General features: G+C 32.8%; 1 protein-coding gene across 2 annotated transcripts in view; it reads right to left on the bottom strand.

Moving 5' to 3' along the window:
• The window catches only part of Ascc3 (activating signal cointegrator 1 complex subunit 3), a 234598-nt gene that overhangs the window by 184498 nt on the left and 24188 nt on the right, over positions 1-25912 (bottom strand). For both annotated transcript variants that reach the window (XM_042679521.1, XM_042679520.1), the window contains exons 5-9: positions 19563-19683; positions 16799-17006; positions 15729-15870; positions 15005-15130; positions 308-508 (exon numbers count right to left, since the gene is read on the bottom strand). In XM_042679521.1, coding sequence (XP_042535455.1) covers positions 308-508; positions 15005-15130; positions 15729-15870; positions 16799-17006; positions 19563-19683 — 798 coding nt within the window. The remainder of the gene's footprint in view (positions 1-307; positions 509-15004; positions 15131-15728; positions 15871-16798; positions 17007-19562; positions 19684-25912) is intronic.

Genomic DNA, 25912 nt, shown 5'->3' with positions numbered 1-25912 from the left:
ACATGAACAGTACTTATCTTCTTGGGTAAGTGTGTAACTATTCAAAGGACAACTGAATTTGTTTACACAAACTTATCACTGTGAGTTACTTCAAAGTTAACTGGATTCCAAACCTTTTTTTGTGGGTGACAGGATTTTCACAGCAAATAGGGACTGCCTCAATAGTAATAAAGCAGTGCATTACTTACATGACTTATATGAAGTACAATAAATCAATAGCTTAGAAACTTCCAGATTTCATGTAACTACAAGTTCATTTTAACTTTTACATTTTAAGAAGCTGTCTTACATTCTGGTATATTCCCACCTTAAATTCATTTTTCTTGATAACACCTTGTTGGAAATGTTGGCGAATTTCGTGCAAGACTGTCAACATTGCAATGTTGGTCTTCCCAGCTCCAGTAGGGGCACAAATCAGCATGTTCTCGTTGGTGTTGTAGGCAGTTTCAAAAACTATTGACTGGATTCTATTGAGTCTCTTCATTCCTTTAAAAGCTAACTGTCCAATCTAAAGAAAGAAAATAACAATTCATTATAAATTAAACTGATGTGAGGGACTCATACAAAAACACGGAATATAGGGCTGGGAAGGTGGCTCAGTGGTAGAACACTTGCCTTGCATGCCTGAGGCCCTGAGTTCGATTCCTCAGCACCACATAAGCAAAAAGAAAAAAGCCGGAAGTGACACTTTGGCTCAAGTGGTAGAGTGCTAGCCTTGAGCTGAAGAGCTGAGTTACAGTGCCAGGCCCAGAGTTCAGGCCCCACGGAAAAAAAACAAAAAACAAAAAAACCACGGAATATGAACATTAACTCTCTTCCATTAATAAAGAGACTAATCTGTCCTGTCTGTCAATGTGTCAAATATTTTAACTTAAGTATGTAGCTGAAAAACAACTACAACTCTGGCCTGATTCTAATGCATCTGAAAATTATGACTAAGGGTGAAAAGTGTAAGATTATATAAGCATCTTCATATGTAATTCTTATGTACAAAACAATGATAAATTTAATATATGAAAATAAAACAGAAATCTTTTAAAAATTAAATCCACTCGCTAATTTCATAATGACATTCTAGATTATTTGGAGTAGAGATGATGTCCTAGTTTATTTACGCCAAAGGCAACTAGGAAAAACAAAAAAGATGGTGGTGTGTGCTTCTAATCCTAGCACTCAGAAGGGCAAGGCAGGAAGATTCCAAGTTTGAGGCCAGCTGAGACTACATAAGGATACCCTCTCTCAAAATAAGAACAACAAACTTTCTAGATATAAATCAACATTTTGAAAAAAATGTTAATTCCTTAACAGATAAAAAACTTTATAACCCAACAGGAGGGATGACATATACAGAATATACTTTAGAATACACATGTCATTTTCAGAGTATTTCTTATTTAACTCTCACAACAATCTTATGGTATACTATTGTGTTATATCTCCCTTTTTGGGGGAGGGGCCCAAGGATCAAATTAAGGGCCTTAGGCATTTTAGACAGGAACTAAACAGTTAAAGAGACTCAACATATGATCCAGCCAAAGATCCAAAAGAAAAATAAGTGTAAATATATACAAAAACTTTTATACAAATGTTTACAGCAGCTATACTGTGGGAAATAGGAATAAAATGTCTATCCACAAAAAAATGGAGAAACAAAATATATAATAATACAATGGAACATTATGCAGCAAAAAGAAATTATTGAAACATTTGTCAACATTATATCCCCTATGAAGACTAAAGTAGAATATATACTGTATAGCTGCATTAGTTTACAGATGTAGAATAGGAAAAGATGTCAAATTATGTGATGCACAGGATTGAGGACTAGTAGGATAAGGGAAGAATAGAAAAGATTGCAAAAGGTCAAAAAGGGCCTTTTGGGAAATAATAGTTGTATGGTCAGTGGGTTACCTGTAGGGATGGTTTCACATATTAAAGTTATCAAATCATCACCTTAATTACACACATTTATTATATGAAAATTACACCTTAAAGTTTTTCACTTTTTTTCTTGTTGGCACTCATAATGGGCTTCATACTCAGCTTGCTTGCTTAATTTAAAGCCACTAGACAAACAACCCTAATTATACATTATCATTGCAACCTCCAACCATAAATACTGAAATAATTTCTTTATATTTGGCCCACTGGATTGAAACCAAAGACTCTGTTTTATTACTCTTTGTATTGCCCCAGAACCTACTCAATTGTCAGGAACATAATAGAGTGCTAAATAAATTTTTATTGAATGATTTTATGCTCACTACTTGCAAAAAGAATTGTAATTAAATGAGAGGGAAAATCTTAAATAGATATGTACCTCATACAATATACTCCTTAAACCAATAAATTCAATCTAATCTAAATATGTGATAGGGGGAAAAAAAATCTACATTCAGCTTTCTTTTTGCTTGTTTTGTAACAAAAAAATGCATGCTAGAATGAAACTATATATATATATACATATATACCTACATATATGTGTATATATATATATATATATAGCTTTCAATTTGGAAATAGTATTGACACTTTTGTTATAATCCTGGTTTTCTTTAAAAATACAGTCCAGGGAGGGGAAGATGGCAGTGGTAGAGTGCTTGCCTCGCATGCATGAGGCCCTGGGTTTAGCACCACATAAGTAGAAAAAGCTGGAAGTGGCACTGTGGCTCAAGTGGTAGGGCACTACCCTTGAGCTGAAGAACTGAGGAACAGCGCCCAGGCCCAGAGTTCAGGTCCCATGACCAACACACACACACACACACACACACACACACACACACACACACACACAGCCCAGAGTTCAGCCCCTATGACCAACACACACACAGAGCGCCCAGGCCCAGAGTTCAGGCCCCATGACCAACACACACACACACACACACACACACACACACACACACACACACACACACACACACACACACACACACACACACACACACACACACACACAGAGTCCAATGGCAAATGGGATTTTGAGGTATATTTCACTTCCAATAAGAAAAATTATGTTTTTGTTTTCAAGGGTTTTCTAGCGGTTTATTGGAGGTAAGAGTCTCACAGACTTTCCTGCCAGGGCTGACTTTGACCCGTGATCCTCAGATCTCAGCCTCCGGAGTAGTTAGAATTATAGATGTGTGCCACCAGCACCTGGCTGAATATATCTTTAAATGTTACAAAAGTTTATAAATTACTTCAGCCCATGTTCTGTATCACTGCCCTTAAAATTACTTTTTTTTTTGAAAAGTTGAATTTAGGAAAATGAGTGGAAAGAAATTCACCAATAAATTTGTTATTAAAACTGTAAGTACTGTGCTAAGATCCCAACTGAAACTGAAAAGCAGTATTTGAAAAGATCACTAGAGGGCTCAGTAACCTTGAAATTGCATTTGTAAGTTATTGCAAGATGAGATAATTAAGATGAAATAAATTAAGACAAAAGTTTTTTTTTCTTTTTCTTTTTTGGCCTGTGCTGAGTATCAAAACGATGGGCTTTATTATGACAAGCAAGTTCATGACCACTGAGTTATATCTCTTAGCCCCTGGCTTTTCTAAGATAAGGTTCACTATGGAGTTTAACTAGCATTGAACTTAAAACCGTCTGCCTCTGCTTTCTGATTGCTGGATTCTTGGTGTGTCACCAAGTCTAGCCAAAAGGAATTTCTCTTATTTGACTATATTAAAGAAACAAAAAGCTTAAAGATGAAGAAAAAAGGAAGTGGATATTTGGCTTAAATGTCAAACAAGAGGACCTGAGTTCAAACTCCAGTACTGGCATAAATAAACAAACAAGACAAAGGTAACTATATCAAAATTCTATTTTAAAAATTATATAGTAATTATAATTGTTTTTAAATTTTCTACACATTTACTAATGTTTAATGCAGTTAACAATCATTGCTTCTATATATTTAATATTCTTCTAGCTTATAAGAAATACATTACTGAATATAGTTAAAATAATTTTCTTAGCAGACTATGTTTGCTTTCAAACACTGTGCTAAAAAGAAACCAGAGGGGACTACCCTTCTACATTCATAGTAAACTTGTGTAAATTATCTCTTGCAAACACTAAAGAGAGAAGGCCATTGAACTCTGACATAGTATGTTTTGTACCCAAATCCACCAACCTCAGCCCGAGAGCCCACCAAGTACACTACTTCTAAGCCCATTTATAAACAGTCCAGGGAACATCTTCAAGAAAAGATTATTTTCTAAAATAAGCAAATAAATAAACATCTAGCTTAAGAAGTAGAGTCGTCTATATCACAAAGTATATTAATCTCAACACAGAAGCATAAGAACTATATATGAAAAAAACCCACAAAGCAACATGACCACTACAAAGGCCCCTAACCTATAATACATGATTTTGAAGTGGATGAACTGATGGATAAAACAATTAAAAAGAACTGTTTTTACAAAACATTAATAAATTCCAAAATAATAGATACACAAATGAATATAATGCAAAAAAGGAAAATAAAAGATTTAAAAAGTAAAAAAAAGACAATGCAATATATGAATGTCAAATTCAGTAAAGAGAAAAGATTGTTAGTATATTATATCTATACATAAAAATGAAACAAAATTATTTAAAAAGAGGAAACAAAGGGTGAATTTAACCAAAATACAAACATGGTGTAAATATCACAGTGAAACTCCCTTTAATAATCATTTATGCCAATGGAAATCTTTAATAAAAGAGAAATTATGAAAAAGAAGAAAATACTTTGGAAATGAAAATTGATGAACTTAAAATTTTCAGTGGAAAGCCTCTCTCATTAATAGATAAGATCAAGTGAAAGAAATAGTACAAGAGCTTGAAAACAAACTGACGTACCATTATATTTAGGGTGACAAAACCTATCTTAGCCAAAATAAACAAAAGAAAGCGAAGAAAAGATTTAACCAAAGTGAGTCAAAAGGGAATATTACAGAGATACAACCAAAATACAGTAGAACATTAAGGGATAATTTTGAAAACTTGCATTATAATAAATTAGAAAATCTATAAGAAACATATTCTATCAAAACTGAATCCGGATGATATTTTAAAAAGAAAAACTTGGAAGGGATGTGAAGGGTAAACAAAGGAGGAGGCTGCAATACGTGTTAAGAAATGTACGCATTATCCTGCCCATGTAATTGTAACCCCTCTGTACAGTATGTTCACAAATAAAATAAAATATTAAAAAAAAAAGAAAATGTTTACTACCTAAAAGTTAAAAAAAAAAAAAAGAAAAACTTGAGGAACTCAATACCAATAGAAAAATTGAATCAATAACAAAAAAGTCTCCCAATATACCAAACTATTTTATTAAAACTGGAATAAAGGAATTTTAAGTTTATTTTCTAAGTAAAGATGTTACATTATAGATATTGCAAAAACTGTAATAAGCACTTAGTAATCAGTCCCACAAAATGGCTTTCTGCTTAGATAACAAGATTTATTGTATCCAGTCCCTGGTGGCTCATGCATGTAACCCTAGCTACTCAGGAGGCTGAGATCTGAGTATCATAGTCTGAAGCAACCTGGGCAGGAAAGTCCATGAGACTATTATCTCTAATTAACTACCAGAAAATTGGAAATGGTGCTGTAGCTCAAACTGGTAGAATGCTAGCCTTGAGAAAAAAGCTCAAGGATGGCATTCAAGCATGGAGTTCAAGTCCAACAACTGACAAAAATATAAAAAAAAAATTTACATTAACTATAAAAGCAAATAAAGTATAAAAAAGGCCTATTTTTATTTTCTTATTAAATTCAAAATATTTAATTTCTTTTAGATATAAATATCTAATTTTTTAATACTATAAAGTACCTGGATCACTCTCTTGTCTATTATAGTATAAAACTGTATATTTATTTATACTTACTTATTTTTGTGGAATGTAAGTCTCTTATTAAAACAGTTTAAAATGAGTACTGTGAAAAAGTTTTAAACATCACAGTATGCCATATCACTACGTAGTAGTGGGGCCTGAACAGTTAAATGCAAGCAGAACCCAACAGAGCAAGCATTCCTCTTTCTGCAAAGGTCCATCAGATGACATCTGATGCACCAGATCTCATCTCCTGAGTATTTCTTTCTTTCTGATGCCTTTGGTCTGGAGTTAATTTCTCCAGCTTCAGCTCCAGCTTGTTTTGAGACATTTCTTGTGTGAGGGCAGCACACTGCCTGTTCTGCTTCAGAATATTCAGTACCCCCCCAGTATTTTTTTTTTTTCTTCCGGCTTTTTTTTTTTTTTCTTTTTGCTTATGTGGTGCTGAGGAATCGAACCCAGGGCCTTATGAATGCAAGGCAAGCACTCTACCACTGAGCCACCTTCCCAGCCCAACCCCCCAGTATTTTTTAAAGAAGTAATTCTTAGTGTGATTTGTTTGGAATCAATAGAGAAGTATATGCAGCCAACGAAGATGCAAAATGTATTGACTGATACTATCTTTCTCATTTGCTCTGTCTCCTGAAATACATTGCAAAAGAACTGCACTTTATTAATTGGCCATGAATGACTGTGCAGGGACACTGTCATTTCCTCTTTACTAAAAAACTATGTATTTTTAATTTTTCATAACATTAATTCATTTTGAACCAGATAATCTGGGTAGAGAAAATTAAAACAGTAGCAAAATATCTCGTGAGATTAATCTATTATCAAATCTTTGAAAACAGTGAAAAGATAAAATTTTACAAAAATGAAATTATTTTCTGAACTGTGCCGAATATTACAACATATAAAGGAAGCAATAAGAAATCTCTGCTAAAGCTATTAGAAATTGCAATGCATTTATCATAAACTTTTATGTGCTTAACTGAATTATCATATTTAAAATACTAACAAAATACTCAATACACCTAACCTATGCCAATTTCTCAAAATTCTTCATATAGTCTATCCAAGAAGCATAGTAAAACAAAAAAAGTCTAGCTAAATAAATAAAGGCCTTTTCAATAAACTCTGGTCCCAGGTGATACAATAATAAATAGGACAGCTATTTCAGTGCTTGAAAAATAAAATCCAAAAGGGGAAAAAAGTATTACATGAAAAACCCTCAACAAGAACTTAAGTTATAAAGAGATTTGGAAAGATTAAGCTCATTTTCAAAGGCTAAAGATGACTTCAATATTTCCAGGGGAAGAACAGTTTCAGATGAATGAAATCAAAGGTCTCAAGGGGAGATTTTTTTTCATATACTATTAGTTTTAGTATTTTTAATTTATTTATTGTTATTGTAAAGTGTTGATGTACAAAGAGGTTATGATTATGTAAGTCAGAGAAAGAGTAAATTTCTTTTTGAAAAATGTCACCCCTTCTCCCACCACTTTCCTAGTTTTTCCCTCCCATTCAGACTCAAAGTTATACAGTTCATTTTCAACATAGGGTCTAACAAATAACATTACTGCATTTAAATGTAAACTCTTTGTTCCACCATTTCTGTGCCCCACCCCAAATTGCCAAAGATAGATAAATGAACAAACAAGACAAAAGGATATGAAACCAAAAACAGATTTTTTTAAAAGTCAAATAAAACTGTGGCTCCCGATCAAAACAATCTCCACGGATAATTTCTCTTAGCTTTTCCATCAGTACATTCTTAGTAATAATTTAACATGTCAGATGTTACTCTGAAATATCTTCACGTAAGGGCTGTGCCAAAAGTGATATTCAACATGCAGAAGATAGAGTAAACAACAGTTTGATTGACTGTGGGTCTTTTTGCTTTTTTTTTCTATTAGAATGATCAGCAATGAGGGATAGCTTCACAGTATCAAGATTATCTGGTAAACTCAGTCTAATAGAAGAAATAAACTTGAAGAAAAACAATCTAGGTATTTTCTAGGCAGTTAAATTTTTTTTCCTAAGAAAGATGTACTCGTGTGTGTGTGTGTGTGTGTGTGTGTGTGTGTGTGTGTGTAAGAGAAAGAGAGAGAGAGCAAGAGAGAGAGAGCGAGAGAGCGCGAGAGAGAGAGATCTACCTTTAGGATGACATTAAAGTGTTGTAGTTAAAATTATTTGTATTAAAAACAACCTGGTTGGCCCAAATTGTGGAATCTAAACTTCTAATAAACAGCTGTTGCTTCTAATAATGACAATGAAATGTAAGCAAAAGAGTCTCTGTCAAGTTTTGTTTAGAGCCACATGGAAATGTCATTTTTGGTTTCTTGGCTGGCATTTGTGATAATAATTGGTTTTGCTTTGGTTTTAACCTTTAATTTGCATTTACTAGCTTGTTCAAAACCTTCAAAAATGGCAAAGAATTGGGCATCTATATGGTCAAATCTATAAAATATAAAATGTTACAGATGTTGGACGATGAAATGGTTCATTAATTTAAAACATTATAATATATAAGTTTTCCAAAATACTTTAAGTTTTCCAAAAATAATTAACTAAAGCAAAAGCATAATTTTAAACAGGTATTTCCTCAGCAGAAATATTTCACTATTAAAGAATCTTCAATAGAACTGTCAAAGACAATGAACTATTTCCACTAGTGAAAACACAAGAGAAATGTAAGTTTTAAGATACAAATTTCAACCAGTGGGAAATATCAAAATGTATGTATTATACATTTATACAGAAAAGGAAAGTAAAAAGCATCAAAATATAGCCTGACAAAGAACCCTGTACATCAACCCATCAATGATAGAATAATAGCATAAACAAAATGACTTGTGGTGAACATCCTGAAGGTCTTGGTCAATATAAATGAGAAAAAATAAAATATGTGATAATTAAAAGACAGAAAATATACTGGGCATGATGGCTCAAGTACATAATTCCTACCTACTTCAGAGGTAGAGTTCAGAGGACTGAAATTCAAGGTTAGGTCAGACATAAAGTTCATAATATTCCATCTCAATAAATGGTTGGACATACACCTAGCTTAGTGACAAAAGGGAATACAAACAGGAAGATCATATTCTATGCTGGCCTGGGCATAAAACAAGACCCAGTCTTGAAAATAGTCAATGCAACAAAGAAATTGGCAGAGTGGTAGAGTGCCTGTCTGTTTAGCAAGTGTGAGAACTTGAGTTCAAACCTGTTCAAACTTTAGTACTGGGTGGAAAAAAAGCAGGAGAAGAGTAGAAAACAGAGCAGTTATAATTCATAAGTGATATGGTATATAATCAGAAAATACAAAAGACCCTAATATCAAACTCACCAGCAGTAATAAGATTAAGTTTAGCAAAGCAGCTCGATATAAGATTGATATATCAAAAGTATGTTTATAAACCAGCTAAAAGCCAAACCTACAATTTAAAATCTAGGCTCAGTAAACTATATATACTTCAGAAAATCCTAACAGAAAAATACTTATTCAGAAACTGCAAGCTTGTGAAAATATTTTGTAATACTCAGATAAATGAAACATTCTTCATAATAGCTAACTTGATAGCATAAGTTAAGTTTTCCCCACACTAATTCAGAATATTCAATCCACCTTTAATAAAAAAGAATTAGATTTTCTGTGGAAATTACAAAGTTATTCTAAAATTTATATATACATATGAGGTGTAAAACTGACCAAGATTAACTACAAGTCATTTTAAGAAGACTAATATCTAATAGATTCAGTGCCCAAGCCCTGATTTCAAACCCCAGGATTGCCGCATTCCCCCAATCCCACCAACACACACACAAAAATGAAGAATCAAGAAATACTGCTGACTGTCTATATAGAAATAAAATCATTTATCTTACATCATATTTAAACACTAGCTACTTACGGTTTAGAATTACAAATGACCAAATATTTGTGTGGTAAGCAAACCCTAAGGTGACCACAAATTATCCCAAATCCTGCCTCCTGCTTCATGACCTTTAACTCCTTCCCTTTGAGTAAGGTAAGATCTATGGTTTGTTTGATACCAACAGAATAAGGAAAAGGTTGTCACCCCATAGTTATTGTATGTTACATAAGACTACTTCTTATAGAACTTGCTTCTGACAAGCAACTCATACCTTCTTTATATCTGCAAGGAATAACTGAAAACAGAATTGAAAAAGTATAAATAACAAAAGAAAACACAGATTTAAGTAAACATATAAAGTTATTAAAATAAGTACAAAAATATGCAGAAAATTACAAACACCAGAAAATCACAGAAAAATACAATTTGGTAGTCGAACCACATTCATCTGAGAGTTCAATGAAATTGCAATGAAAATATCTGCAAAATATTCCATTAACAATTCTACATATTTCTGGGCGCTGGTGGCTCACACCTGTAATGCTAGCTACTCAGAAGGCTGAGAACAATGTTGGAGAAAATGGTAATGATCATGTAAAAGGCAAAACTTTCTTATATATAACAAAAAAGAAGAATCAAAATTTTAAATGGACTTCTGCTAAAGATGTGTATTGTGAAATGAAAATTAAGTCCTCCCGGAAAAACTACAAATGTAAGTCTGAATACAGACTATATTCAAAGTATATAAAGAATTCTCAAAATGGTAAGAAAATGCTCATCCATTTGAGTACTACAAATTAAGTGTTAATCAAAAGAAACAATTACAAGAGTCAAGAGACAACAGTATAGGAGAAATTCTTTACCAATTATTTAGTGAATAAAAGATTAATATACGGATAAAAAGTCAAAAAACAAATGGCAAAAGAACAAGTAATCTTATCAAATGAGCAAATGAACAGCTAGTTCTCAGAAAAATTAATATGGAAACAAATGTATTGACTGTATCTTGCTAAAGTAAAAATGCAAATAAAAATTACAATTAATATTCCCTTTCTCCCCAGTCAGACTGGCAATCCTGAAGCAAATAAACAACAACAAAAGAATAGGTGGCATCCAGTAAAAACACTGGTGGTGATGATGTAAGCTAGTACAACCACTATGGAAATCAAAAGAGAAATACCTCAAAAACCTGAAAATACACCTACCTTATGATTCCACCATACTACATTTGGGCACATTTCCAAAGATGTATGAAACAATATAGAAGAGATAGTTGTATATGCCCATTTACTGTGAACAGAGGCACATAATAAATATGAATACAGAATAAATTCTCAAACTCTAGTCAAAAAAACAAGGCTATGGATATGGCTCAAGTAGAAGAGCCAAAGCTAAACATGAGGCCCTGCATTCAAACTCCAGTGCCACCAAGAACAAAAAAGAAGGGTCAGATTTAGTAAGAAAAAAATGCTATGCTTATTTCTTGGGCTAATAGAAATGTGAAGACAAAAATATTAAAAGGAAGAAATCATAAAAGTTATGTAATAAAACATGATATTGTATGATGGCTTAAGAGTCCATTACAATCCTTTAAAAATGACTCCTTCATATATTCCAAATTTTACAAATTTACATAGTATACTTCTTTTTGTACAACTCAAAACCAGCTGAGAATATAAAACAAAGCAATTTTTGTTTACTTGGTTAATGTGTACCATTAATTAAATTTAAACCTGTCCTCACTAAACCACTTATATTCAATTTATATAAGTAGATTAATGTAATAAAAGGTACCTAATAAAAAGAATACGACTAGGTAAATAAATAGTAGCTCCTTAGCTTTGTCTTTGCTTTCTAACTTAAATATTTAACTTAAATATTTTAATGTATACCAAATTAATTCTATTCCTCAGTGATTCCTTACAGAAGATAAAGTATGGCCAGATTAAACAGCAAAACCCATCTATCAATGTGGAAAAAGTAACTGAAGAAAGTTTTTTTTGTTGTTGTTGTTTCTTTGTGGGGTTTTTTTTTGCCAGTCATGGGGCCTGAACTCAGGGCCTGGGCTCTGTCCCTCGCTCTACCACTTGAGCAACAGCACCACTTCCAGCATTTCCTGTTTATATGGTACTGAGGAATCAAACACAGGGCTTCATGCATGCTAGGCAAGCACTCTACCACTGAGCCACATTCCCAGCCCGCTATTAATTATATTTCTATGTGGTAATTCATATAAACACCAAAACATCCAAAGAGGAAAGTAAATCCAAGAGGCATTTTATGTAACATGATCCACCTTAAGAAATGTATAAATGGTAAAGCTTAGAATTTAACATCAGTCCCAACTGGACAGCAAGTTCCTTAAGGGAAGGATTATAGTCATAAACCTCCACACCTCTTAGTACATTGTCTTGCATCAATCCTGAGCTTATAAAATGACTACTGATGCCTGATTACCAATACACAAACATTTCCAGAGTTCAATGATAAGGAAATATATAGCAACAAAGCATCTTGAATATTTCTGCTTATTGTAGTATGCCTATGTAACCACAACACAGATATACTGGAAGATATATATTGGGATAAATAACTTCAAAACCAATGTGAAATTCCCTGGAGTTAAATTCAGAGTTCTGATTTCACTTATGTTCTAAAATTATCATTCTAGGACAGCTTAATATATCTTTAAGCTTTTAACCTTCTCTGTTGTAATTTCCTGCTATAAAATCAATAAAGTGCAGGTTGTAAAGAAAGTTATTTTGTACTATTACTTTACTGCTAGCTAAGCAGATGTTAGTCAAAACCCTCTCTGCAGCTTAGTGAGAATTTGTCAGAGCAGCTGGTGCCCTTTTCCTAGTTAGCTGTTTACAAGTGTTCCCAATGGACATTGCAGTACTGCCATCCTGGAATAATTTGGGACACTAGACTAATTCTTATTTTGAGGAAGGACAATAGATGGCATTTGCTTTAAAAAAAGACGTAGATATTTTATACTTGGAACTATATAGCCTCCTTTCAAAACAAGTAAACATTACTCTTTATATAATTTAAATAATTGCTGAGAACTGAAAATGATTAACATCTCTTATTTATAACTTGGTAGGAAAGCTATTTAGAAAATCATTTTGTATATGTTAAACATCCATTAAGTCCAAAAGAAAATATAGTATCAACAATTCTTTTCATATGTAAGTAAGATCGAATGCATTAAAATCAACAGGTACTTTGAATTACATGTTCTTCTAGTTTCATATAGTGATACTTTACATAATACTTTAACATGAAAAATGATAGCCATCCTGACAGGAACCAAGTTTTTATAATACAAATTAACTTCAAAGATTGTATATGGAAAGGCAACATATAATATATATGTATATTTATATATGCCAGACCTATATTACCAATTTTGTACCCAATGCATTATACAGTGTACTGCTGCGAAATATTCAACATTAGTAGTTCCAACACTGCTACAAGCTCACAGAAGTCAGTGTATTTAACAATAACATCATTCTCATCTTCGCTTTATAGGTAATAACAGTACCCTCTTTTCTTTCTGGGAAACTCCTCTTTGTCTCTCAGTGGCTCATGGGAACAAGTAACAATGGGGATACACATTGTGACTAGTAAGAATTCCACACTTTTATCACAGGGAAAAGGAACTGGTTCAGAAATCCCTGATAACCTAAGTCAGGTAAATCCAACTTCATCACAGTTTTTTGTTTTGTTTTGTTTTGGTTTGGATTTTTTTCCTGACAGAACTTAAAGAAAAACTCTTATTTTGGGGATCAGAGGAGGAAGAAATAGCTGCTGAAACAGCTAGAATATACTTCTCCCTGGTTATACAGAAAAAAGTCTTTAGTAGAAATCAGGAAATAAAGTCAATCAGAGAAATATAAAGGGAGTTGGGTAAGAAAAGGAAAGGAAATAAAAACAGCAGAGAAAGAAGTTTATAAAAGCAGGGAAAAGCTGGGTACAGGTGCTTAGTTCATGCCTATAATCCTAGTTACTCAGGGGGCTGAGGACTGAGAATTGCAGTTCAAAGCCAACCCAGGCAGACAAATTTGAGAGACAATTACCTCCAGTTAACCATTAAAAAGCCAGAATAGAAGGCATGGGTCAAGTGATAGAATACCAGCCAGAAGTGAAAAAAGCCAAGTGAGAACCACACACTCATTCATACAAAAAAAAAAAACTCAAGGAAAAATAAATGACAACATTTGAACAAATAGGTAACTTTACTCTGTAATCTAGTTAGAAATGGCAATAAATTTTTTTCTTTGTTTTGCCTCTGATTGCCATAACTTCCAAATGAGCGACTTAAAAACTATTCTAGAAACTCATCTAACATTTTAAAAATATTCCTTGCCTAAGAAAGTACAAAATCCATTGGACAACACATTGTACATCATTTTAGAATTTAAGTTTTTTTTGGAGGTATGACTTTTTTATTATTGTGCAAATACTATACAGAGGAGTTACAAATTAAAAATTCTTAATTTTGATTTTTCTTTTTTTTTTGGTCAGTCACAGGGCTTGAAGTCAAGGCCCATGTCCCTGAGCTTTTTCAAAGCTCAAGGTAGTAGCTCTCTATCACTTTCAGGCACAGCTCCACTTCTGGTTTTCTGGTGGTTAATTGGAGAGAAGAGTCTCATGGACTTTCAGTCCAGACTGGCTTCAAATAGTGAACCTTAGTTTTCAGTCACCTGAGTAGCTAGGTGTGAGCCACCAGTTCCTGGCTTAAAATTCTTAATTTCTGCTGGGCACCAGTAATTCATGCCTGTAATCCTAGCTACTCAGGAGGCTGAGATCTGAGGATGGCAGGTCAAAGCCAGCCTGGGCAAGAAAATTAGTGAGACTCTTATCTCCAATAAACCACTCAGAAAACCAGAAGTGGCGCAGTGGCTCAATGGCAGAGCACTAGTCTTGACCTGAAGAGCTGAGGGACAGCGTTCAGGCCCAGAGTTCAAGCCCCATGACTGACAAAAAAAAAAAATCTTTATTTTTAAGTAGAAGTGCAAGAGTAAATTTTAAAAATAAGACAAATATATTTAAAAAGGATTAAGTGATAAAACTAAAGTAGAAACACATATGCAAAAACACAAATGGTTAGATGTATGAAGGAATATATTTTGTAAAAATTCAAACTCCAGCAAAGTACCTTTTTGTAACCAATAGCTTAAACTTCATTTTTGTACTGTATTAGTCAACTACTTTTAAAAATAATTTTTCAACACAAATCCATTTATAACACATAGCATGCTACAAAAATATCAACTGTACAAAAAGCTGCTCACCTCATCTAAGTCTTGGATGTAAACTGGCTTTTCCTCAAAGCCAATTGGCATAGGTTCACTGTAGGGAATTCGTACTTCTTCATAAAGCTTGTTATTCTCTCTTTGGATTCCTTCTGGTAAAATCATCTACAACCATGAAAAACAAACACCAATACTAATAAAAAACAAAACTGCTCTGGTGAATAATTTTGCATAAAGATAGCGACAAAGACTGAGAATAGTACTGGCTTTATGATATAGCACTAGCAAATAAATTTACCTTAAGGAAAACAAAAAGAATTAAATAAAAATAAGCAGACTTAAAACACTCATGCAAGCCATTCATTTATAACTATCTCATGTGATATACATGCCATGGGATGCTGTAAATCTTAAAATATACATTAATTCCATGGTATGTCTAAAGGTAAATGTACTCACATAACTAGGAAAATGTGTAATACATAGTATAAAGTTGAGCAGAACTGTGATACAATAGATAAAATCCAAAACTACAAATTGCCACGATAAAGAGAAATTAACAAGGGCATTGGAATACCTACTACTTAAGCTATACTGCAGTATTTTATTTTCCACACCATTTTAAATACAATTTAAATTCAATTTAAAATAGCAAAGAAACAACTAGAACTATATGCACTATATTAAAAAATCAGGGACACCGTCATTTTTCAGAGAAGACCTATTCTGACCTGTAAGCAGTAATTATACACCAATGACAAACCTTTGCACCAGCAATGAATGCTGACGTTTTCCTGGCTTCTGCCTGGGAATCATAAACATGGGGATAACGCAGTTTTTCAATATCCGTATCTCTCTGCCTACTCAGAATCGGAACACTCCTGGCATTCAGAAGTGCCTGCTCTCTGTAAACACAAATAACAGGCCAAATTTCACATCTTTATTTTAGAAAGAAAAGCATTTATTAAATTAGTATAATTATTTCAGATATTCTTCCCAAATAAAAAGGAAATAATAATATAAAAAAATAAAATAAAAAGGTATTAATAATTCAGAATATTGAGAGGTAAACAAATAGGATTCAGCACATTTAGATACTATATTTAGACAAGCTTTAACAACTTGGTCTTAGTATTTTTTTATTTTATTTTTTTGTCGGTCATGGGGCCTGAACTCTGGGCCTGGGCGCTGTCCCTCAGCTCTTCAGCTCAAGGCTAGCACTCTACCACTTGATCCATGGTGCCACTTCCAGCTTTTTTCTTTTTGCTTATGTGGTGCTGAGGAATCAAACCCAGGGACTCAGGCATGCAAGGCAAGTGCTCTACCACTGAGCCAGCTTCCCAGCCCTGGCTTAGTATTCTTTATAATTTCATTTTGTTATAATCCAAAGATGTTTAAGAGGATATGAGTGTTTTATTAATGTTTCAATAATTAAAGAATCAAGTAAAATGATCATTTTAGTGAAAGGATCCATTTATATCACTTTCTTCCTTTTTAGTTTAAACAGTAACATAGATCTAAAAAAGAAAGAAATTAATCTAAGAAAGAAAATAGAAGTTTTCATTGGCTTTATAAACTTTATATTATCTAACTAAATGGTGTGTGTGCAGCATCTAAAAATAGCTTATGTCTAATATCTAAGTTATCTATACACATACAATATTCTAATTAATTAGATGATTGTTTTCTATCCCAGAAAAACAGCTTTTCATACAACAAAATTCTATCCTTATAAGAAAACTCGTCTGTGAGAATTGCTAAAACCAAATTAAAAAATGACGTGTAAAAGTAGCAATTACAAGAAGTACATTTTCAATTTCCAAATTTCGTTACCTGTGTATCCGCAATTCCTTGGGATCAAAAGACAAAAGTCCTTCTCCAGAAACTTCTCCATCTTCTCCAGCCTTTTTCTCTCTTCTGGCAATTCTTTTCTCCTCACGGCGATACTGTTTCATTAACTGCTTTTCTTGTTCAGATTGAATAGTGACTTGACAACCATAGTTAGGTTTAGCGTTCTCTCCTAAAAATTTTTTGCAATTGTCTACAAAGCAAATGTAATAAATAGAATGAATTATAATCCCAGACACAATTTAACCTTCATGAAAAACGTTGTCTTACCTACTAAAACATAAAACAGCACAATGCACATGCTCTAATAGTTCACATTTTATATAAATATATATATTTATATTATATATTTATTTATATATATATATATTTTTTTTTTTTGGGGGGTGCCAGTTTGGGGGCATGAACTCAGGGCCTCAGTGCTATCCTTTGAGCATTTTTACTCAAGGCTAATACTCTACCACAGCTCTTCTTCAGCTTTTTGTGAGTAATTCATTAGAGAGAAGAGCTTCATGGACTTTCTAACCTGGGCTGGCTTTGAACTACGATCCTCAGATTTCAGCTTCAAGAATAGCTAGGATTATAGATGAATGCCACTGGCTCCTATTACATATTTTATGAGCAGGTACTACAACCACAATATATAACATGGTAGCTTAAGGAAAGTCAGTATTTCCTTCCCACAAATTCAATATTCACTGCTATTAACAATATTCACTGCTACTGCAGAAAGTACTAAATGTAAAGGAATGACTGTTCTGTAAGACTGTGATTTTAAAGAAGAAAATGATAGGATATGGTTAATAACTTTCCAACTAACTTTTAAAAAAAGTGATCATGTGGGAGAATTCTGACGTACCATTAAACCCACAACTCCATCAAAATACAAAGGGAACAGTGACGAAGTTTAAAGACTCTTCTTCAGTATTTCCTTATGACTCAAAAAATTTTAAGAAAAACAATTTTTCAAGAGATATCCATTGAAAACATTACTACAAAACATTTTAAATATACTAGCTATTATTCTTGATTACATTTCTCAGAAAGTATTAAAATATGCAAATATCGCAAATTTTCTAAATAGTAGAAAAATGACTATACATCATTGAGTAAAAATAGTAAAAGCAGTTGAGCATTTCAGGACATACTAATGTTTAAAATATATTTTTGAATTTAAATTTAATATGATTTTTATTAAACACTGTGATGTTTCTCAGACATAATCCTGACAGAATTTATGACATAAACATAATAAAACAAAATGAGCAGGAAGACAACTAACTCATCTAAAACTTCCATAAAAGATGTGAAGTTGGACTTTCCATTAACTTTAGGTAATAAATTAAAACTTTTTCATGTTAGGATCAATAAATATCTCCATAGTAATATTTAGGAGGCTGATTAAAGAAAGAAAACTTTCCAAATCTACATTTCAGGACCATAACTCATTTCTTTTCTTCTGGCAGAAGCTGATGTTAAATATTATTCCTAAGCCCTTTGACTTTGTTGCAGTTGACTGATAACCTTAGTGTAACATCATTGCATCATAATACGGCAGGATTATTTTTTTAAAAGAAGATAGGTGACAATGTTATCAGACACTTTGTATTCATATACTGTTTTGTAGAATGGGAACTTCTTTGTAGAGCCATTTAAAGACAATAAAAAATTTAAAAAAAGAAGTTTGGCTTCTTAATTAACTTTAATATTTAAAAAGTATATGTCATATGTGACAATCCAGGTCTTCTTTGGCTATGATAGCTGCATTATAATTAAATAGAAGATACACACATATTTAAGAGAAAGAAACAGTAGGAGGAAAATGTTAAAAAGTAGTGAATCTATATGAAGCATATAGAAAGGATCCTTGTATTATTCTTAGATCTTTACAACAGGTTTCAAAGTGTTCAAAATACAAAGATAGAGCCGGGTGCCAGTGGCTCACGCCTGTAATCCTAGCTACTCAGGAGTCTGAGTTCTGAGGATGGAGGTTCAAAGCCAGCCCGGGCAGGAAAGTCTGTGAAACTCCTATCTCTAATAAACTACTAGAAAACCGGAAGTGGTGTTGTGGCTCAAGCAGTAGAGTGCTTGCCTTGAGCTGAAGAGCGCAGTGACAGTGCCCAAGCTCAGATTTCAAGTCCCATGACCGACCAAAAAAATAAAAAAAAGATTGGAAAAAAGCACTTTGTCAAGATAGATATACTTGTTTACAAACACTTTCCTCTCCCCAAAAAAGTCTTTCTACTATTTATTTTATGTACTGTCTATATATATTATATATGTACTATATATTATAATTTTATTTTTTCTTGTTGGTTGTGGGGCTTGAACTCTGGGCCTGGGCACTTTACCTGAGCTCTTCAGCTCAAGGATAGCACTCAACCACTTGAGCCACAGAGCCACTTCTGGTCTTCTGGTGGTTAATTGGCGATAAGAGTCTCACCATCTTTCCTGCCGGCTTTGAATCATGATCATTAGATCTCAGCCTCCTGAGTAGCTAGGATTACAGGCGTGAGCCACCAGCACCCAGCTTTAAAATATTATTTTTAAAAAGTACTACCCCAATAATGTTATATCCTCCTGTTTGACAGTTACATTTGTTTAACAAAATATCTAAAATCTACTTAGCTGAATGGTACCAGTTAGACAATAGATCAAAGAATATAGAAAACATAAGAATAATAAAAAAGACTTGTTAAATAAATTAATCTTGTTTTTAAATTAGAATTATTTCTCCATAATTTCTTACCTTGAAGAAGTTGAAACTTATGATCATTTGAAGAATTAAGGAATCTATCAACAATTGTAATTCTGTTCTGAAGAAGCTTCTCAATAAGATCAAGTCCTTCAGGTCCCAGCAATTGAAATAGCTTTACAGAGAAATAAACACAATATTGTTAATTAAAAATTAATGTTTTCAAGTTATTAACATATTATTCAATCTAAGTACTTAAAGATTAAGGAACATAATAACTTTAAAAAGTAAATTAAATCTTCACATTGCTAAAGAATTTTCAGCATTATGAAAATTACCTGAAATCATGTAATTAAAGATCATACTTTTTAAAATAATTATAATTAGATACAGATATTGAAATTACAAGGTAAATTCTTTCATGTGGCTTCTCTTGGTATAAGCACACATAATTCTATAACTTTTTTCCAACGTAGAGTCTGTCTACTTTTCCTAAGAGCTTTCTGTATGAAACTGCTATCATTTTCATTTTAAGAACTGTTAAAATGCTTTAATGAATCATAACTGTATGCCCAATTCTTACATGTATTTTAAATGTTTATTAGGTCTAGAATCAAAAATATATTTGGGAATGTGACTTAGTAGCACAGTGCTTGCCTAGCATGCATGAATCCCTTAGTATCACATACACAGAAAAAGCCAGAAGTGGCTCAAGTGGTAGAACACTAGCCTTAAACAAAAGCAGCTCAGGGACAATGCCCAGGTCCTGAGTTCAAGTTCCATGACAGGACTGGCAAAAAAAAAAAATATTGCTTTAAATGTTTTATATAACCATTTAAAAATTTCTCATGCATATCTTATTTTTCTAAGCTGTAGCTAACAAAAATTAAAATGTTTCAATGTTATGTTAAAATGTTATGATTCATAATCTTTCAGTTACCTAACTGCATAATATAATTGTCCTAGGGAGCCTTTAAATTTCCCCCTATGTGATGAGGAAATATACATTTTTTCTTCCTTTTCAGAATTGTAAATAGTATGATTGTGCAATGTGAAGATATTAAATTAAGCAAATCTGTTACCAGAGAACACACAAATAAAATCAAAAGATTAAAAAAATTATGTTGAATTATATAGGAGACATTAAATGTACAGTATTTTCTTTTTATTGTTGTTAACGTTCTATATGCAAAAAAGACAATAAAATAAAAAATTATCTCAATTATTCCTATGCATATCAATTCTATAAGCAATAAATATTAAACATTTGTAATATAATATGGCATGCAATATAAAACTCACTAATTCCATCCAGCAAATCCTCCTAATATTTTAAAAATAAAGTACTACTATTAGCTGGTTACAGTTATTCACACCTGTAACCCTAGCTACTCAGGAGCTGAAAACTGAAAATACTTTAGTTCAAGGCCAGCCCAGATAAAAAATTCATGAGATCCCACCTTACCCAATAAAAACTAAACACACTAGTGAGCACTGATTATCCAGCTGCTCAAGAAGCATAAATAGGACAATGTAGTCCAGACCAACCTGGGTAAAATGTGAGGCTGTATTTAAAAATGTAATGTAAAAAGACATAAGATATGGCTCAAGTGGTAAAGAACTTGCCTAATTCACACTCTAATCCTGCTGATTTTTTAAAACTACAGCAAGATACTATTCATAGTTTTAGATTTTTCAAAAAGAAATACTAATAAATTTCCCTTGTTATAAAGCTATTAGCAGAGTGGAGTTTTGAAATAAAATGTACCTGAATCCAAACATGAAGAACTTTCTAATGTACCATGCAAAGACTTATGGAATATTTATAGAAAATTGTTGTGGAATGAAATGAACATAAATACATGGTCCATAAAAAATATAGTAGCTAAGCATGGTAGTACACATCTGTGAGAGGGATCAACAAACGGAGGCCAACCTGGGCTACAGAGAAGACCGTATCACAAAATATTAAAACAAATACCCCCCCCCAAAAGATTTTAATTTCAGAAATATAAAAGGTATCAACAAAAGTTAAACATTTTTTACAAAAAGAAATCATGGGGCTGAGAAGGTGTCTCAGTAGTAGAGTGCTTGCCTTGCATGCATGAGGCTCTGGGTTCAATTCCTCAGCATCACATAAGCAGAAAAAGCCAGAAGTGGCACTGTGGATCAAGTGGTAGAACACTAGCCTACAGCTGGAGAGTTGAGGGACAGCGCCCAGACCCAGAGTTCAGGCCCCATTAAAATTAAGAAAGAAAGAAAAGAAAAAGAAAGTAAGAGAGAAAGAGAGAGAGGGAAGGAGGGAGGGAGGGAGGGAGGGAGGGAGGGAGAGAGAGAAAGAAGGAAAGAAAAAAAGAAGGAAAGGAAGGAAGGAAGGAAGGAAGGAAGGAAGGAAGGAAGGAAGGAAGGAAGGAAGGAAGGAGGGAGGGAGGGAGGGAGGGAGGGAGGGAGGGAGGGAAGGAAGGAGGGAAGGAAGAAAGGAAAGAAATTGTGCTGTGAGTTTCCATCTCCAGCACAAAACAAAAAGAAAAATAAATATTAAAATGAAAATATAACATGACATCTACTATCATCACCCAAACCCCCAATAGAGATATGTGGCAAAAAAAAAAAAAAAAAGTTTACCAGCAAAGACCATAGATGCATAAAAGAAAAACACAATGTTTTCCCTTCCTTTCTCTATGAAAGTTTCAAGCACAATTAAACAAAAATAATGGTATTTGAATTTCAAAAGGTCTTAAGACTCAATGAGTGGGTACAGTTAGGTCAAGACTTCGTTGTTACCTGCCTTTTCATTGTGCTGACATTTGCATAGATGACTTAAAAGCTATGGTAGATGCCTTCACACAGTAGCCTAGTGTTTTCAAACTATCATGCAGGAATAGTTACAAACAACAAAGTCAGTTTTATTTAAGAATGTACTTCAATGAAGATAAAAAATTATTAGTTTAAGTTTTATATCATGAGTATGTGCTTTTTAATAGTCTGTGTAATAAAGAGAAACATGTATACAAATAGTTTTGTCACACACTGATTGGTGATGGTGTCTCAAAGTGCCAGTAAGATATTTCTATATTTTTTTATTTTAGTATTTTGATTCTATTGTATTTTGATTTGAGTTAATGACTCAAGACAAATTGGCTATTGTATATGGCATACTTATTAAAAAAAAAAAAAGTCAGCCTGCTTTACTAAGGAAACAAGTACAAGTACTTCTCTCCAATTCTTTCAAGAGAAAATTAGAATTTTATAAAACTTGTATTCACTGAAGTAAATTTGACCATTTCCTAATATTAAAAGACTTATTCTGATGAGGCCACTGTTGATGTTGATAAATGAATAACACTTTTTGAGCGCAGTTTCAGGGCACGTTAGGCAGAAAAGTTTAAAAAATTCTACCTTAAGAGAGGGAAGATGGACACAGTGGATTGTACCTGTCATAACAGGAACTACAAGAAGTATAAAACGGTTGGATCACAGTCCATGCATAATAAAAACAGGAAGTAAGATTCTATTTGTAAAATAACCAGCAGGTAGGGAAGGGAGAAAGGAGGTGATGGGAGTTGTGACTGTTACAGAAATAAATTATATAAATGTATGAAAACAGCATAATAAAATCCACCAAAAGCTATTATAAAGGAGGAATAATCAAAAAGGGTAATACTGATAGGGGCAAATTAAAGTACATTATTTGCATGCAGTTAATATCATAATGAAGGACCTTTATACAATTAGTAAATGCTAATAAAAATAGCTTGCTGGTTGTAGGATGTTTTGGTATTTTCTTGTTGTGCCTTTGTTTTTGGCTTTCCTGTGTGACAATGTCTCTCCGTATATGAGGCTGACCTTGAATTCACTATGTAGCCCAGGCTGCCTTGAACTTGTAATCCTACTGTCTTAGGCTCCTCATTGCTGTGATTACATGCCTATACCACTATGCCTGGGGACACTTTGAATATGCTGTCCCACCTTGAATATGCTGTCCCACCATCTCTGATCTTCATTACTTCTGCTGAAACATCATCGGTTAGATTTTTTGAGGATTTTCTGTTAAGTGATAATTCTTTATGCTGCTCTCCATATTTGTTTTTTAACCTTTTAATATGATGCACTTGTATATCTGGTCACTTCACAGATTGTTTCTATTACTTGCTTTTACTTCCTCATAGTATGAATAAAACTCCCTTGCTTTTTGTCAAGTCTTGTAATTTCTTTATTAGAAACTGGAAATTTTCAATAACATTATAATAACTCTGAGTTATTTTATCATATATTTATTATATTTTATTATATAGTATTTATTATTATTTATTATTTGTTTTATGCCTACTAGTTATTGCTACTTGTTAATTGCCTAGATTGCCACATAATTGTTTTCCCTTTTCACCACCCTCCTCAAAAAAAAAGAAAAAAAAAGCCTCCGAACATTGTAATAGGAAGTATTCTCTACAAAGAATATGAACTATTCTTTAAGCTTTATTAACTCTTAAAGAATGTTAATTCTTAAATAAGACCATTCCTTCCCTTGGAAAATAATCATGGCAGAAATGCTCTTACATGTATTTTTGGTCACTCAACGTTACTTGATTTAAGTTCATATTCAAGAATTAAATTCATGTTCAGAGGGAAATTTTTAGTTATATTTCAGTCAGAAAGTTTTGGCCAAAAATTGTATTTGCAATGTAACTTATAAATAAATAACATAAATAATCTATAGAATAGTTATATTTGTAATATAACTTCTCACGCACCCTAAATATAGGATCACAGCAAAAAGACCATATTATTTCTTTAAAATAACACACATAGGTCCTAGCAAAAGGACAAGAAAAGCTGTTTTGCTGTGAATAACAAGACTCCCAAGAGTTCTGGAACAGGAGTTCTGGGATCAGCTGCTATTAATTTTTTTTTAAAAAATCCCCAAATTATGCTTTCTACAACATTTACCATTTTCACTGAGAGCAGGTGTGGTTTTCATTTAAGATCCCCACTACAAACTAATTTGGCATGCAAGAGTGACTGTTTGCAAGTGTACAGCTGTCTGGATCACTGCTTTAAGTTTCTGAAACTACCAATTTTTATTTTTTTAAGAGGGAGAGAGGGGTTAGGCTTTGGGCACAGAAAGAGACTACTAAAAAGTGCTCTACTAAAGAGTTTAAATCACCAAAAAATGTAAGAAGACCGTTCTCTAACAATGAAAAGGCAAGATTTACTATTCTGGCTATAAAAGACATAAAACTCAAGGAAAACACAAGAGAATTGGATGATGGTACTGCCTTTTTGGTTTGGTTTGTTAGCCTGTTTGAATTTTGTTTTTGCATTGGGACACTTACTCCCTCTCCACAGTAGACCAGACCAGCCTCTAAAATCACAAATTTCTTGTTTTCACCTACTGAGTGCTGAGAATATCATACCATTACACCTATACCTGGTGAATACTGTTATTATTTTATCTGTTAAAGTATTTTTAGAATAGGAGAAAGTTTTCAGTTATTATATTTTTTCATTATTGTTAAATTTTCCATTAACTTAATGGATTAAAAGAAAATGCAACAGATTAAAAGTTTCTTAGATTCTAAAGCAAAAATATGCAGATTAATTCCTAAACAAAACATAACCCTGGTCTTATGCTACATATGACCAATACAAGGTACTAAGTATTTCACATATAAAGCATATAGTTTCATATAGAAAATATTCATTTAGCCTTTGTTATATATACAAAATACTAATGAAGATATTATCATTAAATGTAATCATAATAAAATAAGTTAAAGAAAATTAATAATCTAATAAACACATGAACACATATTAATTATCAGTATTTCTTCCAAAGAGGTGTTCCTGCTTCTAATATGTGACCACATATATTCATGAGTGTCCATAAATTATTACTGTGCAGTGGTGAAAGTAAATGATATTGCATATTGTGCTGCAAAAAGCAATAATAGGTTTGAAATCTGCTACAATGAAAACTTCAATCTTCAGTTAGAGTATAGCTTCTGCATTAGTCTCTCTGCCTAAGTATGGCTTCATTCAATTCTGCTATATTTGAGAATCAGATGGACCTTTCTTATAGTCATTTTACATACACCATCCCTACATGTAAGAATGGGTTTATCTAAATAAGCTTAGTTTGAAAAGAATGTTATAGATCATCTAAACAAAGCTCTTACCCACAGGAAGCATTGTTGGCATTCCAGGGAAGAATAACAAAATCGGTAAGAGCATAAGTGGAGCTAGATCTACATTTGAAGAACCTTCTTAAATTTACAGCTCTCTCATCTGTTCAAAAGATCCTTCTTAAATTCACAGCTTTCTCATTTGTTAACACATGTTTGACAATAAGTGCTCAATATTGCTATTACCTTTTCCTGGGTGACAAATATCCAGCACATTTTGGC

This window comes from Dipodomys spectabilis, unplaced genomic scaffold, assembly GCF_019054845.1.
Source record: "Dipodomys spectabilis isolate Male_0828 unplaced genomic scaffold, ASM1905484v1 ptg000053l, whole genome shotgun sequence".
Classification (NCBI taxonomy): domain Eukaryota; kingdom Metazoa; phylum Chordata; class Mammalia; order Rodentia; family Heteromyidae; genus Dipodomys; species Dipodomys spectabilis.
Note: the sequence above shows the minus strand (reverse complement) of the source record. Positions and strands in the feature narration are given on the sequence as shown.